Source organism: Xenopus tropicalis, chromosome 4, assembly GCF_000004195.4.
Source record: "Xenopus tropicalis strain Nigerian chromosome 4, UCB_Xtro_10.0, whole genome shotgun sequence".
Taxonomy (NCBI): domain Eukaryota; kingdom Metazoa; phylum Chordata; class Amphibia; order Anura; family Pipidae; genus Xenopus; species Xenopus tropicalis.
The window spans coordinates 92,068,466-92,091,880 of NC_030680.2; the positions used below are offsets into that span (position 1 = coordinate 92,068,466).

General features: G+C 38.6%; 1 protein-coding gene across 4 annotated transcripts in view; it reads right to left on the reverse strand.

Annotated features, from left to right (window-relative positions):
- Nucleotides 1-1,273: 1,273 nt before the first annotated feature.
- The window catches only part of b4galt2 (UDP-Gal:betaGlcNAc beta 1,4- galactosyltransferase, polypeptide 2), a 73,620-nt gene continuing 51,478 nt past the window's right edge, over nt 1,274-23,415 (reverse strand). For all 4 annotated transcript variants that reach the window (XM_004913974.4, XM_004913973.4, XM_002931472.5 and 1 more), the window contains 4 exons: nt 15,633-15,820; nt 10,063-10,185; nt 6,629-6,733; nt 1,274-4,144 (listed from right to left, as the gene is read on the reverse strand). In XM_004913974.4, coding sequence (XP_004914031.2) covers nt 3,994-4,144; nt 6,629-6,733; nt 10,063-10,185; nt 15,633-15,820 — 567 coding nt within the window. In that variant the 3' untranslated portion in view covers nt 1,274-3,993. The remainder of the gene's footprint in view (nt 4,145-6,628; nt 6,734-10,062; nt 10,186-15,632; nt 15,821-23,415) is intronic.

Sequence of the window (23,415 nt, forward strand, 5' to 3'; positions counted from 1 at the left end):
CATAGGAGCTACCAAATAGCTAATCAGAGTCCTTATTTGCTACCCTCATAAACATTTGTCACGCTTGTGTTGCACCTTAACTAATTTTACATCACAGGTTAAAAACCTTTTATGTGCATACATTGAGCAATTTCCTTCCCTTTACTTGAAATGTAGCATATGAACCAATCATGTCTAAGAATGGACTCTGCCCATGAGCAACTTTGTGCATGGGAACTCATACAGATAGAGGTAAGACGTTTTATTCACCTAAATAACAGTGAATTTAGGTTCTTAATTACTTTTTTACTAACTGCAAAGCCTTTAGAGAAAAGGCCAACCTGCTGCCATCTGCTCCTTGCTTTGTGCGCAGTCAGGCATGGCGTCAGCTTACACAAAGGGTGGATTACAGAATGGAAATACTAAACTATGCATTTTCACACCAAATTACCCTGTATGTACACTTACAGCCTTGGACCAATTCTAAACTGATATGCAAAGTGCAAAAAGTGGATTTTTTTCTCACAATGGACCTTGCAATCCCCCTGTTGCACCTGCTGCTCTTTAACTGCAGCTCTATGCACTCCCTGAATTGAGTGCAGTTCTACCTGCATTATCTCAAGTACAAGATGGGTGGTGCATGGATGCCCCCTAGTATGCCGCTTCCTTGCACACCATTATGAGGCCTGTATTTTAGCTGGCTCAGGATGACCGTTCAAGATCCCCTGTGACTATTCTAAGTGAGTGCTAAGCACTTGCACCCCATAGCGCTCTAGCACTTGTGCCCCAGGGGAATTGTAAATTACCCCTACTATGTTTTGCAGACTCTTCTACTAACACTGGTCAAATTTGCATCCGGCAGTAACCTGAAGCCACCAATCAGTGATTAGTAATGTTCAACCAGCTTCAGGTAGAACAACAAAAGTGACAATTACTTGGTAACTACAGATTACAGCCCGAGTGCAATTTCCCAGCCATGATAAATGAGAATGACTGTTTGAAGCTTGGAAATTAAAGAATATACTGGGTATACAGGCAAGTAAAATATGTGTTGCCCTTGGCACAGCAAATGCCAATAACATTCTTTGTTGCTATATAAATATATATATTTTGACAGAACACATGACAATATATTTCTTGGAGCACCTTCCAGCCAGATGTGAGTTACATTCCATTCTTGCTCAGTTCTTCATATCTCCAGTGTTTCTTCTTTATTACCCATGAGGTTCTGGCAATGATATCTTCTATTCAGGAGGTCTCACGTTAATGAAATAAAGAGACTTTGCTCACGGCCCGTTTCTTGAATTATTTTATGAAAACTGTAAAGGCAGAGATTGCAACAGCATATCGTTTTTAGATCTCGTTTCCCACAGTTGTAGAAAAAGACAAATAACAAGCAGACACATCCAAAGTGGATGGACAGATCCTCCTCTCAACATGAACATACAAAGAAGAGCTAAAACTATGCAAACACAGAAGTTGGCACAGGACGATGCCCGACTGCAGAACGAGGCCACTAGTTACCGTTGCACAAGTGCCTGGCCCTGTTTTGCAGTTTGGCTCCTCAGTGCACTTGTACCATTTATGAGACCTGAAAGCAGCAATACTAGGAACCTGTGGGTTTCTCTTAAGCATGGTGCTTGATGTAAAGTTTACAAAACGTATCTGTTAATTAAATGTTTGACATGGCGAGAAAAATGAAATAAAAAACAAAAAAGCCCTAGAATTGCTGCAGTAACCTTTTTGCATGGGTTCCTTGCATACAAAAGGAATTGCATCAGGCCTTACATTCTGAGAATCCTCTAGCAATGCATTGCACAGCAACGCACCAATCCCCAAACCTGCAGACAGTAACCATGCCCCCCATGTTCCAAGTTCTGTGATCCATGAAGCCAGGAAGTCCATTGTGCACACTTGCTTCCTTGCTTCCAAAACTGATTCTCCGTAAAAAGCTCCATCTACTTCACGTCACCTGTACTTCAGGTACTGTACATCCAGAATTATGTTAGAGGGCCCAGGCCACAAAGTTCACTTTCTAAATCATGTAATTAGATAAGGCAGAATGTCCATGCAACCTTTTTTCTCCACCAATATCCAGTCCATGTTATGCTCACATACACTTTTTGCAGCTTATTTGTGCTGATGTTCCACTGCCCGTGTCGCAGTGACCTGCCAGATTATAATATGAGACCCACATGCATGACACAACAGCATCTTTGTTTTAAAGAAGAATTCTCATGCAGTCCTTGGTTATCTGAACAAATCACCAATACCAACACCAATACCTTATTGTGGTGCAGCAAACTGTTTGCCCATTTCATATTTTATGCAAAGGCAAAACTATACTAAGGGTCAGTAACATTACCGTTCTTCCATTTGCTATGCTGTCAGTAACATCAGAAAGATTGATCAGAGCCAAATGTTTCCAGCATATAGTAAGAGAGAAACTGAATTCTAAATTTGGCAAATTCACTAGATTAACTGGAAAAAAGTATGCTCTGGATTCTGTCTTTAGGTAAAAAAAAAAATGTAGTTCTCTAGGTTGAGACATATTATAGGACAACTAAGGCCCACATTTTCTTTTTGCCATCCCAGTCCATCTTCCTAAGCTGGTAGCCAGAGCAAGGGGCTGTGGGTCGAGGTGCTTTATTCATATTCCCAGGTGGTCAAACTGGGCAAATACATACCAGAAGGAAGAAAAGGGCAGGCAGAAAGAAAATATATGGGGGTTGAGGAGATCAACAGAATATATGTATTGGACTATACTATGGACTTTACTATACATGGGAACTTAAACAGCAGCTCTATGCTACCAGGAAGACAAGGATGATATATTGGGGCTTTTTAGATGGCCTTTACATAAATTAATGGGAGAATCTGATTCTTGTTGTGAGAACTGTCCTTTCTCTGCAAGATTACTATGTCTGTCTAGTGATGTGTCTGTATAGATGTAATTAATAGTGCAGTATGAGTCTGCAGTAGCTATACCCTTATCCAATACATTTTATAGGCAGTACAGTTTTACCAGCAGCCCCTCCACTCTCCACTGTGCTACATAACCCATGTATCAGAGCTCACACACCCAGGAGTTCAATGCTGACCATAGGGAACAATATTAAGAGAAAACAATTATATATTAATGACATTGTATATAAATCTCTAGCATTATGCAAGGCAGGTACCTTCAATGCAGCAAAGCAGTTAAGGGAGTTGCATCTTTTGAGGTTCAAACATTTTCTTTTCCCTTCCAACTTTACAGTATAACTTGTTTAGCTTGCCAACATTTGATATTTTATAACATTCACACATGTAACAGACTTCCAACAAACACAGCCTAGACAGTGTTAGTTTAACAAGGATATGCAAAAACTGTCAATGTATAAGTCTATGAGTGTCAATAGAACAGTAACTGCAAAGCAATCTTGAACATTGTGGATATGCCAAGGTTACATTAGTTTTAGCTCTCAGTGTTGCCCTGTAGCACATGTGTTCAGGACTGGATTAAAAGTGTATGTTTCAGCATCCAAAGTGACCTTTCTCTTATAGGCTATTAGTAGATTTGAGTCACTGTGCTGTTGATAAAGAAAACTGAATATTTGTAAATTTGTTATAGAATATTTTCCTTGCAACTTTCTGTGTCAACATCACAGTGGCAGTATGGTCGCTCCCTCTTCTGGAACTGAGAGGGTGAAACAATCTGACGTTTATTAAAGGTTTCAAGAAAAAGAAGAGCAAGGAAGTACTAAAATGTAGCAGACGGATTCTGCCTTTCTGAGCATGCGGAACATTGGCAGGTACAGCACACTGTCGCACATGAGCACCAAGTTCATTTATTCATTATGAGAATAGGTCAGTCCTTCCGTGGGGTGCAGAAGAACCAGGCAAATCGCCGCGCATCCTGTAACGGAAACCCTGCAGGAGGCAGAAGGAAGGGTTTAACTGCATTTCCCCTTCTTCCAAAATGAAAGGAGGAAGAGACGCGCTGTCTCAAGAAGTGCCAGTGAGTGCATTACGTTATCCCCGGGCAGGTCTGGGCGGTGGTTTCCCAATATCAACTGTGATGTTTGTGTACATGGGGTATTTGGCGGAGTGGATCACACGGTAGTGCAATGAATTGATTCCATCTTTCTTCATTGTCATCTTCGTATTCTGAATCTTTGTAAATCTGGGAAATAAGAGAGGCTTAGTGAAAAACTATGTTTCAGGGGTAGGGTTGGCAAAAGTTTAATTTTTCTGCTGCTTAAAATTTGCATTGACAAATATTCTCACTAGTAATCAGGCCTGTAGCAGGATAATGATAATCATGTCTCTTAGGACAAAGACACACGGAACTACTTCTTGTGGCTGCAAAATAGACAATACTGATAATTGTTTTTACATGTGTTTTAGACAATTCTCAGTATTGTCTATGGCAGGGTATTTTGATGCGTTTTGTAGCAGCAACAAGTAGCTGGCTACAAGTAACACCGTGTGTCATAGCCCTTAGACTGGGACTGGCCTGGGCATTGTCTTCTGTGTATGTTGTGCATCTTGAAGAAAGAACACTTTTAGGCTAATGATTAATCTCTGCCGATATGTACGGCCTGTGGGCCTCTAGTTTTGCCTCAATAAACAATAATAAACAATAAACCATGATGTACTCCTAAATCTATAATGGGGCTTCTTTCACAGTGCGTGTACCCAACCCACACTGATGTCCACAGGTGCAGAAGAAGTCCCACATTAAGGGCAATGGCACAGTGTAAGTATAGTATAAATCTGGCACAAAATACATTTTCCCCTGCAGATCTTACAGTTCTACTAGATTTGCAAGATTGCATTTGAATCCCACTAGGTGGTGCTACAACCTTATTAATTCTTATATAAAGATTCATTTAAACTGGAGACTAAAGACAAAGACAAGTAACAGAACAAAGAATATGGTGTCTGCAACAATGTTAATCTGTCTACATTATAAAAATCTTGGAAATCTTGTAAGTGAACATAGCACGCCACATTCCAGTCACAGCACTGCCATATCTCAATCATAGTCATAGCAAGGCCATGTTCCAGTCACAGCACGGCCATGTTTCAGTCATAGTCATATCAAAAGGCCATGTTTCAGTCATAGTCATATCAAAAGGCCATGTTTCAGTCATAGTCATATCAAAAGGCCATGTTTCAGTCATAGTCATAGCAAGGCCATGTTTCAGTCATAGTCATAGCAAGGCCATGTTTCAGTCATAGTCATAGCAAGGCCATGTTTCAGTCAGTCATAGCAAGGCCATGTTTCAGTCAGTCATAGCAAGGCCATGTTTCAATCATAGTCACAGCAAGGCCATGTTTCAGTCAGTCATAGCAAGGCCATGTTTCAGTCAGTCATAGCAAGGCCATGTTTCAGTCAGTCATAGCAAGGCCATGTTCCAGCATGGAACATGTTTCTAGCTAGGTGTAATGAAAATTATTGTTTGCACTAACAACTCCAAATGCCACTACAATCAAAAGGTTCTATGTGTGAATTATATAAATACATCAGACCTAGGTTTTAATGTATAATTTAGTTATCACACTGACATTATAATACGTGGACTCCATGGTTAATTTGCTCTTTATTAGTACAGACCCTAGGTAAAAGCACTCTGCTGCCTGGTTACTCTTATTCTAATGCTGCAGGCTACACTGCGTGGTGTTGAAATTGAAAATTAATCTTTAAACAAGCCACAGTGGAGTTGGCAATTTGCTGATTAAGATATTAAAGGGTTCCTAAAGGCTTGATGGAAGCACAGCACTGTAGCAAGTCCTCCAATTAAAGGAAATTATTTCTCCTGCTGCTCAGTAAATATATTGACTTAATATGCACCTATGAAACAGACAGTAAATGCTACATATATATGGAAACTTAGCTGATGTAAAGTGTGTACAAAGTACAGAGTTCAAGTTTACCTGTAGATTGTGCCCAGTGTGGGTGCCCTTTGTACTGGGGCTGGAGGTTGGGTACACTATTAACACAGTACAAATGCACCAATACTTAATGCATTCAGATGCAGCTTGCAACGTCCAAAGGCATCAATTACAGCTACAGTATTTTTGCTGCATTTACCATGTCTTATTTTTTCCATTGAGTGGAAATGAGGGGGCCTAAATCTCTAATAAGGTGCTCTTAGGCACTGGGGGTCCATTAAAAAGGTCACATGTAGCTAGCAACATCCAGTTAGAGAGCTTTGATGTTCCCTAAGGTATCCACAGACAAATATCTACTACAGCAAGATGATGGAGAAATGTTGAAAGCAATTCATTTGGATTTATTATCAAAGATCATACCAAACAATGGATGAACTTGGTAGATGTTCCCTGGCATTATATTACCCTGTTATACTTGTTTGGCCCAGGCACACAACCCTACACCTGGTGTGAAACCTGTTCCATTGGCTCCTGTTATATTATATGACTTCCGCAAGCAAAAACATTCATGTTTCATAAACTCCATTCTTTTCTTATGTGTTATCTTTTCTATTACTTCACTATTTATATGCTTATGAATTACTTTTCTGTAAACTGACATTTATTAAATAAAAGACAAAAGGTTGGTTATTATTTTTCTTAAAACGATGAGCAACAAAAAAATGTAATTAACAAAGCAAAGTTTCTCTTGTCCATAAAAATACATTACCTTTGAGGGTTGGGCTCATTGTGCTTGTCTCGTTCATGTTTGATCATCCGATAACGTCCAATGCGGATATCAGGCCGGGAAATTTTCATGCCATTGAGGGTTATTCTATGGGTAGAACAGGATGAGGTTTAAGGCAGATTTATCAGCACTCCCTTCTGTCTTTGCTCCATTCCTTTAATAAATATCACTAGCGAATAAATCTAGTTTCATACGGTTCTATCGGTGTGTATATGGCCAGCTTAAAACATATCAGTGCCTTTTAAATAAGTAATTGGCGCAAGTTTTATAAGGATGCTTCTTTGTGCTGGGCCCCACATGGAATAAACAGTAACTTTGTATTCAGCCACCTCTAGGGGGTCGTAATCCAAAGACAAATGCCTTCCACACCAAATGTTAAAAAGTGTTACAGGTATAGGATCCCTTATCCGGAAACCCATTATCCAGAGAGCTCCAAATTATGGAGAGCCTGTCTCCCATAGACTCCATTCTAATCAAATAGAAAAAAAATTCAGAATTTTAAAACTGATTTCCTTTTTTACTGTAGAAATAAAAAACAGTACCTTGTAATTGATCCCAACTAAGATATAAATAATCCTTATTGGATGCAAAACAATCCTATTGGGTTTAATTAATGTTTTATTGATTTTTTAGTAGACTAAAGGTATGGAGATCCAAATTACAGAAAGACCCCTTATCCGGAATACCCTTGGCCCCGAACATTCTGGATAACCAGTCCTATACCTGTACTATATATTTAAACATAACATACTGTTAACCTGTACTTGTAAGTATTGTGTGTGTATTATTGAGAAACTTTAGCTATAAGTGACTTTATAGCCAGGGGCTTTTATTCAAGTCTCAATATGATAAAAACCTTTCTAAAGCTTAAATATATATTCTTCCCTAGCTTCCTCACACTGTTAGGTGCATCTTCACTGCCCTAACTAATATGTATAGCTGATCCAACAGCTTCACATTTAGCACCCTTTTCAAAGAAACAGAGCTGTTATTCCAGCATCACATATATTGGGTCAGCACTGCTTTCATGGAACATCATTCCTATTACCACATATTAGCACACAATTACTTATCTACTTAGTACCAATCTAATGGTTTTGTATTTATTATGCTTTATTTACATAGTGCCAACACAAATATGCAGCATTTTATAGAGATAGTTCATTATTCACACCAGTCCCAGCACCAGTGGAGCTTATAAGATACTGTATATTCCCTATGACATTTATGCAACATTGCCTGTATATTTTAGGGAGGTGACAGACCCTGCAGACACCAACTCACACACAGTGAGAACATAAAAACTAATTTCAGGTAGAGAATAAAACTCAGGCCCCCAGTGTTCCAAGGCAACAGTGCACCCACTGAGCCACATTACCTCTCACCCAGCAAACATTACATAGCACAAATCACTTCCCTGCACTTCTCTAATAGATCTTTCTTCTAACAACCATAAGTAAAACTCTGTTCTTAGCAAACCTGCAATTGATCAAATTATCTTTTCTCCCCCCCCCCCCCCCCCCGCCATCCTTTCTAAAACATCAACACATGTGGGAGCTTCTCTCCCACGGCAAACATCTTGGATCAACATTGCCTTCCTTTCTCAACCACCTTGTAATCAATACTGCAAGTCTTACTGTATCCCAATAATAGATCATCGCAGCTTCTTACCCAACAACCCTGTAAAAGATCATAATTGCTGCTTCTATCTTGGGCATCTTTGCAGTGTACTAAAAAGCATCTTTCTTATATCCTCTATGCATCGGCATAGCTTCCCCCCCACTCTGGTATTTCTCTAATAGGGCTGAGCCGCTGTTTTTCTCACCCAGTAATAAAGCTGCACCGATTTTCTGCCCTGCAGCAGACTAGCACTGCTTCTCTTCTGTAGGGAATGGACAGGTTGGCTGGCATCCTAAATAGCTGTAGCACTTGCTATCAGTGATCCCTGGGCACAGCCCCCTATCCCAATAGCCACTGGAATGGATAACCTCAGCTTTTCTCACCCTGCAACCAAACAACAGCGGTTTTCTCTCAGCAAGCCTATATCAGACCAAAATTCACTACCAGGTATGGTATCCTCACATATTCGCTTTTCTAGCAACCATGGATCAGCACAGCTTTATTTCCATAGCAACATAGTTTATCAGCCCAGTTTCAGCAACTCTGGAGATTAAAACTGAAATGATCTAGAATATGGGTGTACAGGTGGAGGTATGTTTGCTGGTATAATAAAAACCAAAATGTGATGGAGAGACTTAATAGAAATTATTATTAACTGTTTGATGCACTGAGGGAGTGTGTCAATTATAGAAGAGGGCAGGGGATATTTTAGAGGGAAATAGTGGGATCAATAGGAATGTCAGCATTAATAGCCCGTAAGGCCTAGGTCTGAAGAAAAAAAACAAATACTTTTCTGCTTGACTCGTGTCTTGAGGGAAGGAAAGTACTATTGCATGAAACTACCACTACCAGCTGAGAGGGTAACATTATGCAGGGGGAAAAAGAACAGCACGGATGAGTTCTTTTTCTACGTGAGCCTTAAGCTACAGCTCCATCAGCCCTTTTATAATGGAGCTTCAAAAGCACCTTCCCATAGATTTGCCAACTAGACTTATTGAAACCTGTGCAAGCACCCAATTATACCTACTCGTTCACATAGCCTGGGGTGTCAGATCAAGATTAAATCCAATACATCACAGACCGAGCCCTTTGAAATAGAGAGGTATGAATTGTTCTTGTTTCTAAAGCATAGACCTAAATGAGACAAAAACGATAATAGGCATAGCTGACAGACTGTTGCCTAGGAAACCCTGTTTGATGTTTGGAGGGTGAGAATTCCTTAAAACAGGGATGCAATGCTGTTAAATGGGGGACCCCATATATGGCACGCTATTATAAAGTTCCAGGAAATCTTAAAATAAAACAGCCTAAAGACTGGCAAACAGCTGGTATGTAAATATAAATATCTAAATATCCTTTCTTCTATAGCAAGAAGGGGGATCTGGGACTGCTCTTTTCAGCAATGCTGTGTCACATATACAAAAGGAGTGAACTTCTGGTGCTAATGTATGCTCTCCCTACAATTAATGTGTCCCGTGTGGAATCTTTCAGTGGGCTGATCAGAATCCTTGCTCTATGCTGTTTGTTTTTCAACAATTTTATTTATTTTTATCTTAACATATCTCAGATCGTAAAAAATGTACTGTATGCTGTTTGTTTTTATTTCAAATCCATTGGGCAGCAATCACTTCGCCACATGAATCTGCACATGACAAGTACCCTTTAAAAAATACCCACAAATGTAGGTATTGAAGCTTTGATCTGATACCTTTGCCTTGTTAACCACACTCACATTTCAGAGCAAATCAAGCATGCATTACCAAGCTATAGGTTAAAAATGGATTTGATCTAATTACCTGTTATAAATATCATCATCTTCTCCTCCCCATCCCCAGTACTCATTGGGAAAGCCATTAATCTTCAAAAACTGGGCTTTACTCAGTCCAGAGACCCCTCCAAAATAGCCTGCATAAGGCAATCTGTAAAAAAGACAACATAAGAATGTAAAAACACAGTTATATATACAGAGGTTTAGAAGACATTATGATGTTGCAAACGTATAGCGAGGTACAGCTGTTTATTACTAATATGCTACATGTTAGATTTAGAACATGTGAGTTAAGGTCAATATAAATCCATTTTAGTTTAGGTGTAAAGTAGGTTAATTCTTATTATAGTTTTCTCAGTATATACCAATATTATTTAAAGATCACAAGGAAATTACACTTTCGATGTAATGCATAGGGTGAAATGTCTTTGCGATCTGTAACCCGCTACCACTTTAATTTTATGACCATAATAAAGAACCCATATACTCTAAACCACATTCATTTATTTTTAGGAATATATAAGAATCTGTGTCACTGTAAATTGGCCAGACAGAAATTAAATGCACAGGATAAGTATCAGTAAATGATTCTTCCTATAACACAGACTGACAGGGGAAATTATAATTACCCAAAATTATAGCTTGCTTTTTTTTTTTTTTTTTTTTTTAACACCAAACCATATTTGGATTTAGTTTTTATGCACAACTTTTGGGTTGAAACTTTTAATCAAATAAGACAGCTGAAAATGGATTTAAGTTCATAAAGACACCTATCAAACTCTTTGGCCATGTTCACAAAAATGTTACTCACACTCCCGCGGTCTGGCCTGAGAAAGGTGTGAGTATCATATTAATGAAGAAAAAGCCCCCCAAAGCATAACTTCAAATATTCCGATTAAACTGAGTGGTCAGTAATATGTACAGGGGCATATTTCATGGTTATACCTAGGGGCTGATTTACTAATCCACGAATCCGAATCCAAATGAGAAAAATTCGGATTGGAAAACGAACATTTTGCGACTTTTTCGTATTTTTTGCGTTTTTTCGTCGCCGTTACGACTTTCCCGTAAATTGTCGCAACTTTTTCGTAACCGGTACAACTTGCGCGAATTGTCGCAACTGTTTCATAGCCATAACAAATTTCGTGAATTGTCGCAACTTTTTCATTGCCATTATGCCTTTGGAGAATTGTCGCGACTTTTTCATTGCCATTATAACTTTCGTGAATTGTTGCGACTTTTTCATAGCCATTACGACTTTCACGAATTGTCGCAACTTTCGTATTGAGAGCTCGAAAAAGTCGCGACAATTTGCGAAAAAGTCGCAAAGTACCAATCATTACGAAAAAAACGCATTCGGACGCTTTTCGGACGTTCGTGGATTAGTAAATGTGCCCCCTAGTCTCAGAACCCATAAATCAGGAAAAGGCTACCAAGAGGTATCTAAATGTTGAACTCGTTGCACCCTAATTCAGTTTAGTAGTACCTGGAGGGATGTTATTTGTGGGAATACATTTTGCTTAAAGGAGAACGTAAACTAAAAATAGAATTAGTCTAGACATGTTACATTATAAGTTTTGGGATTCTGTACCAGCCCAATGCCACTACAAATGGTCCCTAGTAGCTCCCCATATTCTTTTCTGCTGTTTTGCACAGAGTTGTCTGCTACCTGAGCTTAGGGATTGACTTACAATATACAGAATATAAACACAATATAAGATTTAGGATTTAGGTTGATAAGTCATTAATTCATCAGATTCACATTACACTGCAGTATTAAAGCAGTGCATTCTGCATTAGAATGAATCAATCAGACCTATAGCATCCACTTCTATAACCTGACCTAATTCTCTGGCCAATTCTGATATCCCTAAAGTTTGCTTCTCAGCAGCAGCCCAGAGAACACTGAGCATGTGCAGTGCTGCAGCAGGCAAAGGATTGCCTAATAAAATTGGGCGTTGCACTGGAGAACTTTTAGGGGTATATTTATCATGCTGTGTAAAAAGTGGAGTAAAACATTCTTGGTGATGTTGCTCATAGCAGCCAATCAGATGCTTTGCTTTGGTTTTCTAACTGATGAAATCGAATTGCTTTACTTTTACATGATAAATATACCCCTAAATGTATGGGTCATCATAGATATGGGACTGAGGAATCTCTTGTACAGTAAGTTCAGTGTATAAAATACTTTATTTATACTTTATTTATAGCCAATCTCTTTTTTAAGACCTTAGTTCTCCTTCAAGCTGATAATGTCATATTTATATTCTTCTAAAGAAGAATGCCAACCAGTATAGTATAGCACATTCACTGCAAGGAATATCCTCTCACAGAAGGAGGGCACAGGTTTTATAAACAGAAGACTGCATATCCTTTTGGCTAAAACTAGCAAAGTTGCCTCCGGGCTCCCTACAATAAGCTGTTCTTGCCAAGTAAAAGTACATATATTTGGCCAAAGGGGCAGGCATGCTGCTGGTTTAGTGGGTATGCAGTTGCCAATCTGTGTCTCCTTTAGGCCATGTCATATTAAGAGTTCGATGAACAGCAATAGTTTTCTCCCCAGTGTCAATAAGGAATTACTGGCTATTAACGACTGTTATTGTGTCATAATGTAACTGTCACATAGCCTGACTCATTTTCCTTTCCAGATCTATTTCCAGGACAAAAGGACTGCAGGGAAAAACTGCAGGAAATCATTATTCTTTGGTTCTTTCCATCTGTCATGTAATGGCAGCAGTAATATTATAGCTGGATACAGAAATCCCTTCCTTGTCGGTTAATAAATACAAAATGTAAGATTAAAGGGGAAGAAATAAGTCTCTCTACATTTATTTTTATAAAAAACCTTTTATAAAACATTTTTTTAAAAAAAATTTGTATTTATAATTTTTTTTTAGCAGATTACTGAGGCTAAATAGGGAAGAGTTTTTTTTAATTTCTCCCTACATATGTTGACTGTAATAGATCAGCTCCAGCACTATTATAATTTCCCAACTATACAATTTTAATTAATAGACACTTTTTGTTTTACAGGTAACTGTTTCCAGAATATTTTGTATTGTCGATACACATTTTATGCATAGTAATTGGCTTTTTTAACATGCTGACCTTACCTGCGACCATAGTAAAGCACTAATTTCGGCTTTCAGACTATTGCTGACCAATCATATTAAACAGATTAATGCTTTGGGGGGCTTTTACTTTATTAATATGAAGGCCAGACCTTAGGCCAAGTGCGCAAACATTTCTATTTATTGCCATGTTCTCTTTCAGGCCAAGTATGGGACATTATAAAAAAGAAAAAGTGCCCCAAACCCTTAGTGAATCCCAAAAAGAATAGCCTAAAAATGCCCTAAAAGAATAGCCTATTATTCCACGATTTAAACCTCAACCCCCCACCCGGTCTCCTCTGAACTAAGGAATTTTAAAATCCCCCCTTTTTTTTTTAGATACTGGATTAACAAGGACAGTTTACAATTTTGAGGAAAATAGCAGACTGAGACATGACGGCTTTACCAACAAACGATCTAAAGGCCAAATGTTCAGAAGAGAGAAAATCATTAACCAAAAAAAAAAAAGAACACAAAGTATCGGGTTGAGGTTTTCTAAATTTCTAAGAAAGACTCACATCTGACTGAACATGCCTGTGAATATTTAGATTCATTTAATCCAGACGTAGCTTTTTTTGGTGTTTGGCAACAAAATGTGTCACTTCTTCAGCCTCTTGATATTTATGAGAAATAATGGTTTGCTAATAGCATGAACGTGTTTGTACTTGCTGCAAAATGAACTAATGTTAGAGAGTCACTGCCTGCCAGCCTGAATTAATAAACACCTAAAGACTCTGGGAGAAATTAAAAAAAAAAAAAAATAGCATTTGCTATTTCATGCCTAAGGTTAATGGGTGCTTTGTTTAATGATGTATAACATCTCTTTTCAAGAGAAGAGCTCTTTTCAAGTTGATTATAAAGAAAATGTGTTAATCCAGACAAAAATATGAACCATCACTTGCCATTTAGTAAGGAGGAACAGCTCGGGCTGTAATCACCCCCATTGTTCACCTGTTCACACCTCACACATTGTAGGTACTGCCTGGACTATGCTGCACACACAGGAAGCATAGGGGAGGCAGATTATGGCACATAGACAACATAGGGCAGGGAAGGTATGGCACAAACAGGTAGGGCAGGCAGAGTATGGCACACACAGGCAGCATAGGGCAGGGAGGGTATGGCACACAGAGGCAGGGTAGGGCAGGCAGAGCATGGCACACACAGGCAGTGTAGGGCAGGCAGAGTATGGCACACACAGGCAGTGTAGGGCAGGCAGAGTATGACATACACAGGCAGCATAGGACAGGCAGAGTTCTGCCTGTGTGTGCCATACTCGGCCAGCCCTATGGTGAACCTGGCAGGGGGAGTTGTTGTGGGAGTTTGTTAGCAGTTGGAAATAGCCATTAGGTGTGTAATTGTGTGCTGGGGGTTGCTGTGCTATCCACAGGGGAGGAGGAGGCATATGGATTTAAGGGTATATCTTAACATGACATAATATAATTCTTTCACATATGAATGATGCTTGATATCCCCACAGTAAGGACCAAGCATTTTGTATTTTGCTGTGCTACCACCATTGTGATAAAATAGGTGTGGTTTGAAGTGGTTTAAAAAAGGGGAGTGGTCAAAACTGGCTTCCATTAGCGGCCCTCCACCATGTATGCTAGAGAAACTCCGTCCCTCGGCACCGCAGAAGTTGGACAGTTGGATAGTTTATTAAACAAGAAGAGATTATTACACTAGGGGTAGTTGGATATATAGAACCCAGGGCCAGTGCAATTTTTTCCAAAGAGGAAAACCAGCCCAGGAAAAAAGGTGCCAGAAAAGGTAAAATGTGCCAGTTGCTAAGCTATGGTAATGTAGCTCTCAAGCTCACGTACTCCATTTAAGATCACTGATAAAGGAAGGACTACAGAAATACTTCTAGGTACACATGGGCCAAGATGGGTGGCTAATTTAGCCATCTTCAATCCAACTGCATTAGTTTAATGCCCCACTGGTAGGTTAGTCACCCACTATAAATCTCTGTTACAGTGGGTGACTAATTTTCCCGGAATGACTCCCCACTGGCAATAATGTGAACCACCAGTGGGAAGGCATATGCATCACTAAGCCACCAGGAAACTTCAGCCGACTTAGTGATGCATATGCCTTCCCACCAGTGGTTCACATTATTGCTGGTGGAAATGCATTTTGGGGAGATTAGTCACCCCCAATATCAGAGATTTATTGCAGGCAACTAATCTCCCTTTTGGGCATTAGCCTTACTCTCAACAGTTTTTTCAACCAATATTCTATCCTAAATGGTTAATTGGAAGCTAACATACTTTGGTTTTTGTTTGCCTTTTTTAGGGCAGCATAATGTAATGCAACGATTGCTTTCTTTAAGGTGTAGGTTTTTTACAGTTCTACAGTTCAACTGCATTCATGCTTTTGATTCTACTTTCATAAGCATGGCCATCAGGGTTTTTGATTTACAGATACTTCTGGTTATTGAACTGCTTATTTAAGTTAATCTCATTCAAACTTCAATTCATCTACTCACCGGAATCCAAACTTGTCCATGGCAATGGCAAAATGTCGTGGCTGTTCATAGCAATGATATAAATTTCTGTCATCCATTGGGATTAGATCCACATCACTGAAAATGAAACAGTCATAGTCTGCCTCTTTCATTGCTTCCAGGAAACCAACATTCAATAGCTTGGCTCGGTTGAAAGTGTCTTCGCCAAACTGCGAAAGAAAGATACAGGCATTAGAAACAACAATAGAAATAAATATGTGGCACAATGAACAATAAATAGTTGGGGACATGAAGAGGAAGATGGTGGTGTGGAGCTCCTACCATAGTACACAGGGCCAGTGTAATTTTCAACAAACAGGAGCCCACGGTATCAGGTAACATATTATAATCCCTGTTGGGGAATTTGTGCTTAATGTTTCTCACCCCCAGTAAAATGTAATTAGGAGAAAGGCACTGTAAGCCTTTAGGCATATATTAACAGAGCAAATATGTAAATCTTTATTTCACTGGAACACAATACTCAATATGCAATGTAAATAGTTAGGTGGAAGTTAATAGGGTAGTATTCTTTTGAACTTGATTTCCACTTTTTACCCACAGCACGTTTCTTTCTATATACACTCATGTGCAGAACATATAATGACAATATACTGTAAACATTACTGAATAACTTTTTGATTTAATTATAAAAAGAATCACATACTGGTGGAACAGAATTGAGTTGAATTAGAGGCAGTGATCCATAGAAGGCTGAATCAATGCCTCTGAATGCTACTGTGGTGAGAAAATGCAGTTATGGAATTTAGAGCACTGTTATTCTACCTTCTATATTAGTATATTAGAACATGAACTCAGCAAAAAGTCATTTGAAGTAAATACTGCAAAATTCCAGGGATAGCGAGTGTCTTTTTTTTATTTATGTTTTTTGCTAAATTGGACTTTGGCCTTAGATCAACAAAAAAGATACAGCTATATGTATCAATATATATTTCAGGATCTGCACTGCAGCACTGCAGTTTTATGGCTGCTAATAAATTTGACATTCCCAGAGGACTAGTCCAATAGATGAAAGGCTTTGCAGTTGGATAAACAGTATTAAAGAAATAATTATTTTTAATGGTGGTTTTTGTAGTGATGCGTGTGTATGAGTCTAATGAACAGGACAGCTGTATACCTACATGCATCCTATTGTCAACTCCAGGTGAATATGAAAATGCTTCCATGCTTTCATAAATGCATAAAGAAACAATGCAATCTGGCAATCTGTGCCCCCATTTGGCTCTTAAGGGAAATGTGCCAATCTAAAGAATAACTCACTGTAAAGCCAGAAGTACCTGGAACTGCAAGAAGGGATCACAAAGAAATGGACTTAATTATTGGTCTTATAACCAATAGCAGTTGCACTCATTAGATTTGCCCTGCAGAATCACATTCTGATGACGACTCAAAAAGCCGGCTTTCAAAGAAAGTGCGTTTTACAAAGAAGGAAAATTAGTATTCTAAAAGCATAATAAAAGCAATTTTAAGGGTTATGCCAGTGTCAAACTGGCCTAGTAGTGAAAGGAGGGAGAGAGAGGGACGGTGCCTTCTTGACTATATTAAGAAGTTAAGGTTTGAGATATTCTCAGAGCTTCTCAGATATATAGGTTTTTTGAGGATGATGTTTTCTCAGCAACAAGTAACTGGTTTAGGGCTACATGAGGGATACGAGGTCTTAGTGCCCCGGTCTAACACTGATTATGTCAAAGACTGGCAAAACAAGTCAACTTATGCTGGGGCCTGGGTACCCCATAGCATTTAGTACAGGTATGGGATCCCTAATCCGGAAACCCGTTAAGCAAATAATTCTAATTTTTAAAAATGATTTCCTTTTTCTCTGTAATAATAAAACAGTACCTTGTACTTGATCCCAACTAAGAGATATTTAATCCTTAATGGAGGTAAAACAAGCCTATTGGGCTTCAATATTTGAATTATTTTTAGAATATTTACGTTATGGAGATCCAAATTACGGAAAGATCCCTTATCCGGAAAACCCCAGGTCCCGAGCATTCTGGATAACAGATCCCATACCTGTATTAGCAAGTGCACCTGTATTTCAGATTGTATTGTTTCCAAGACTAAGTATGTACTGTGCCAGTATAGTCTGAATATAACACTGTAAATCAGTTAATTAGGTGCTTTTTCTACAAAAGCATGCCAAATTATTTCTCATGCATAGTTGTTTTTGTAACATATTATATTTTGTTTTTCTGAAACATAAATTCTACAGCCTATGTAACACTCTACAGAAAAACAAAACTGAGGTTATAAAAACAACTATGCATGAGAAATAATTTGGCATTCTTTTGTATAAAAAGCACCTAATTAACTGATTAACAGTGCTATATTTAGGCTAAACTGGCACAGTACATACGTCTTGGAAACAATACAATCTGCAATACAGGTGAACTTGCTAATACTAAATGCTATGTACCCAGATCCCAGCATAAGCCCAGTTAATATTATGAGCTGAGCTGCTCCTACATACAGGCGATGTGTCTGCATCTTGGCTGCTTTTGTTCCTCTTTCCACTGGCCAATCATAACATTCCAATTCCAGTCTAAAATAAACCATGTAAAATCCAGGGGTAAACTGAATGAAGAGATGGTTCAAAATATGAGTTATCTTGAACTACCCCGTATGTTGTTTCTGTTGTTCAGAGAATCTGCTTTTATAAGACATACTGGGCTTGATTCACTAAAAGGACACTTGTCATAATTAAGAAGCGATGTTCTTGGCGTTATTTATCTTGCGACGACATATTTTCAAGCAATATATTACGCAGCGCACAACATATTACGCAGCACGTTGCTTGAAAATATGTCGTCGCAAGATAAATAACGCCAAGAACATCGCTTCTTAATTATGACAAGTGTCCTTTTAGTGAATCGAGCGAAAAATAAGAAGTGATAAGATTTTTAACGCATGCTATAAATAGCACTCCTTATTTCGGACCTTAGTGAATCGGGCCCACTGTCATTTGAGAACATCAGTAGGAAATAGTATGGCTAATGAAGTGAAAATTCCTGTAAAAAGTCCAGGATCACTATATCTATATACAGATTTAGGTAGGCACAGCTGTAGGATTTCTTACTGAACTGCCTCACACTGTTACATAACAATGGGTGTCACAGAGACAAAAAGGCCCCTCTATTTTTATATATCCGTATGTGTTGTCATGACAACAGGTATATGCTGCATTTAGCAGTATTTAAAAATTAGAAAACATTATGATAGTAAGGTAAAGGTAGGGAATCAAATAAATACAATTCTTTTATTCAAGAATGATTTTCTTTGAGTTCTACATAGTTGCCATTTGTTTGTCTAGGAGAGTGGTGTTATTTTGGTTTCAGTTAAAGATGCAGGGGGCTCACGTTAGGTGTAAATTAAAGGAACACCAACACTTAAAAATGAAAATGTTTTAAAATAATAAAATAATTTTAATAGAATATACTGTTGCCATGCACTGGTAAACCAAGTGTGTTTGCTTTAAAAACACTAATATAGTTTACATAAAAAAGCTGCTGCTTAGCCATGGGGCAGCCATTCAGTCTGTAAAGGCAGCGCCGGATTTCAAAAGCAGCCGCCCCTAGGCCGTCCCCCATTCGCGCCCCCTGCGCATGCGCGAACAAGCCCCCCATGCCGCGCCGCATCGACGCAAGCGCGCATACGCAGGCATTTAACTCCCATACGGAGCAGTGGGGAGAAATCCCCACTGCTCCATATCGGAGCAAAATTTCAAAATTTCGTTGCGGCAGGGTGGCATGCCGCCCCTAAATTTGTGCCGCCCTAGGCCCGGGCCTTTGCGGCCTCTCCGCAAATCCGGGCCTGTGTAAAGGAAAAGGTTACATTGTAGGTAACAGATAAACTCTGTAGCTTATTTGCAATCTGCAATTTAAGGGCTCTGGCACACGGGGAGATTAGTCGCCCGCGACAAATCTCCCTGTTCGCGGGCGACTAATCTCCCCGAATTGCCATCCCACCGGCGAAAATGTAAGTCGCCGGTGGGATGGCACACTCTGCACAGGCAATTTTGGCAAATCGCTGAAGTTGCCTCGCGAGGCATTTTCGGCAATTTGCCTAAATCGCCTGCGCAGCGTGTGCCATCCCACCGGAGACTTACATTTTCGCTGGTGGGATGGTAGTCCGGGGAGATTAGTCGCCTGTGACAAGGGAGATTTGTTGTGGGCGACTAATCTCCCCGTGTGCCAGAGCCCTAAAGGAGAAGGAAAGGTATTTTGCCATGTATTCTGCAGACAGCTTTATCAAATCTGAGTAAACAGCCCTAGAAGCTCCCTCTGTTTGATAAGATAGCAGCTGCCATTTTAGCTTGGTCTCAAAAGCTTCAGTGCTGCAGCTCTAGCCCCGTTAGCTCAGATCACAAATACTGATCGGAGGGGAAGTAAATTCTTATGGGAGGAGGGAGCAGGAGAAGGGACTTACTTAGTTTTTACCTTTACTTCTCCTTTAACCTGTGCCTGTGAATGGCTGCCCATAAAAAGCAGCTTTTTTATATGAACAATAGTAGTGTTTCTGAAGCAAACACACCAGTTTTACCAGGGCATGGCAACAGTACATTACTTGAAAACCTTTTCACTTTTTGATGTTACTGTTCCAATGATCTATAAATTACAGCAAACAAAAGACATACAGGTGGCATAAAACAGATTTGACAGTTGAACCCTGACAGACTACAAACTGTATCACAGACCAACCCAAACCCTACATCTCTGAAAACTGATTTCATGATTCATTTTAAAGGAGCAGTTTACCTTAATTTTCAACATGGGTTCAGTGAATAAGACTTGTGCTGAACAGATGGTTTGCGTATTGTTTTAGTAAGTAAATATATATAGTTTTGATAATGCTTGCACTAAACAGGGCAAAATCTGAAACTGGAAGTAAAATCTGAGGAGCCCTCTGTATAAACAAATCCCTCCTGTCCCTAACCAAACTTTTTTTTTTGGCTAGAAAAGAAGCAGCCCCCAAAACATCTGTTGGCATCTCAATAAAAATTTTCAAGGACTGCATCTGGTTTGCTTTATGCAAATACATCTTCAGTAGAAGCTTGAGTTCCAAATGGAGCACAACATGTACTTTGACTCTGTATTTTAGCCACAAAAAGGACTTGTGTATTACTCTAACCATCTCCTACTCATACATATAACAGATTTAACAAAAAAGAAAAAAAAGAAAGAAAGAGAAAAGCAGTATAAATGATTGTAGTATATACCTTATAATAATATATATTTTCCCATTATGTAGACATCCACCTCCTTCCCTCCTCTGTATCCTGTTTCTTTCTAAATAATTTGTGATACAGTAGAGTAGATGACTAATTATCCTCATACACCCTGCTCTGATGGCGTGCATGGCACAGATACAGTCAGCTGACTCTAAATAATGATAATTCTATCATTATACCTTCCATGCAGGAGAACACAATATCTCAGTGGCACTACTGAAGTTCAAAAATGGCAAAGAAAATTTCTAAGACCTGCACTAATAGCACTTGAATAAGCTCTGTACTAAATAAAACAATGTTAAAGTATTCACTCACTGAATGGGGACACAGCATGCAGACTTTCTGTGAATGAAAGGTAAATTGAATGAATTTCTTGTATGACAGGCACACTTCATACATCTATATTACACAATAAGTGGATTCAGTGCATATCATGTATCAACTGCCTGCACCTAATATACACAATATATACATATTGACTCAAAACAGCAATGCTGCACATAACATCTTTGTTCAGCGTTGTGTTTGAGAACATATCCAACCATCAATGAACACAAGGGCTATACTTATAATAATGGCCACAATAGGAACACAGCTTAATTGTAGGGACAGGATCTGAATCTTACACTAATACGGACATGTTCCTATAAAAATCAATAGGAACAAATTAGTATTACTAGAAAGGAAAGTCACAAAGTTCTTTCTGTAGAAATGTGAAGCCTATTGAAGGATTGTACCACATCAAACCCAGCCGATGAAAGAACTGATCCCGTAACTCATTCTAGTGATCCTAACAGGCACCACTGGGCTGGGGCAGCTTATGGGCATTTTTCTACAGAATTACATTTACTTTTCTATTAATACTTATAAGTTCCTATCAGTTTTCATAGCAATGCGTCAATATCACTTTATGTAACGTCTGTACTATTAGAAATTATGCATTTTTTAAGGTATTTTGCTTTAATTTTAATAAGTAAATGAAGTATCAGTTAATTTGTGGATTCAGTAAATTCACTAATTAAAACTGACATTTTCCCCTAATGTTTATTTTGTTAGGAAGGAAAGAGACTTACTACTGTATATCATTAATAAACTAGATGTGCTTTTTAACTCATGTTCCTTACTTTTATGCAAGTGAAGTAGATTTAATTTATAACTAAATGTCAGAAATTGTATTTACACTTGATAAACATTTTTAAAGACTTCAGTGCAGACAGGGTTAATAATTTTACATTAACGACGACCCTACTGAGACAACATTAATGTTTTTTTGCAGTTACCGCGGCAACAAAACTCCCAAAAATTACTTGCAATTCTCTAACATTATTATTGGTGCAAGTAAAATTTAGCTCTTGTGGCGATCCCACTTAATTGTGGGAAAATACCTCCCTCTATATTTTCCCACAATTAAGCCAGATCACCGTGAGTGCTAGTTATACCTGCGCAATCATAATGCTATCCTATGGCAAGTCATTTTTGGGAGTTTGTTGCCCTTCAACAAATATCCCTATGTGCCATCACCCTATGGCAATAAAACATTCAGAATCCCAGTGAATGGGATTATTTTGTAACCACCCTTTCAGGCCTGCACTCATTTAGAAACACTCCCACACTGTGTTAAAAACCACCTTTACTTGTTTTTTTAAAAAAACAAATCACTGTTATCCAGCTTTATAATATGACCTGCAATATAATACAATTATTAAACTCCATTACAAATGCATATTAGTGATCAATTAGTGATCGTTAGTGTTTCTTACCTTATATCAGTCCAATACATTAAACCTCAGTCATAGAAGTTAAGCAGACATCAGTATTAGATGTTATCTAGGTACAGGTATGGGACCCCTTATCTGGAAACCCATTATCCAGAAAGTTATGAATTACGGAAAGGCCTTCTCCCATAGACTCCTTTATAAGCAAATAATTTTTAAAAATTATTTCCTTTTTTTCTGTAATAATAAAACAGAACCTTGTACTTGATCCCAACTAAGATATAATTAATCCTTATTGTAGGCAAAACAATTCTATTGGGTTTATTCAATATTTAAATGATTTTTAGCAGACTTAAGTTATGGAGATCCAAATTATGGAAAGATCCCTTATCCGGAAAACCCCAGGTCCCAAGCATTAAGGATAACAGGTCCCATACCTGTACAATCTTTGATGTGTTTATACACATATATAAGAGCATTCCATGACAGTTCCATGGTGTAGTTATGGTAGGGTGATCCCACCGGTGGCCAATAAAATGGACAACTATTTGGGAGTTTTAACCTTGGAAAGCAAGTTGCAGGTATGAATTAGTCCCTGTGAAATATGTATAATAAAGAAGTAGAATTCTTAATAAATCAGATGAACGGAAGTGTAGGACTGGCCAAACCAGGGATGACTTTAACATAGTTGGCCAGCTTGAATTTATTACAATATATGAACAAACAATCCCTGTTTTGCTTAAAGGGGTGAAGAATACAGGCTCACACAGGCACAACTGTCTCTGATTAAAAAAAGTTCTGC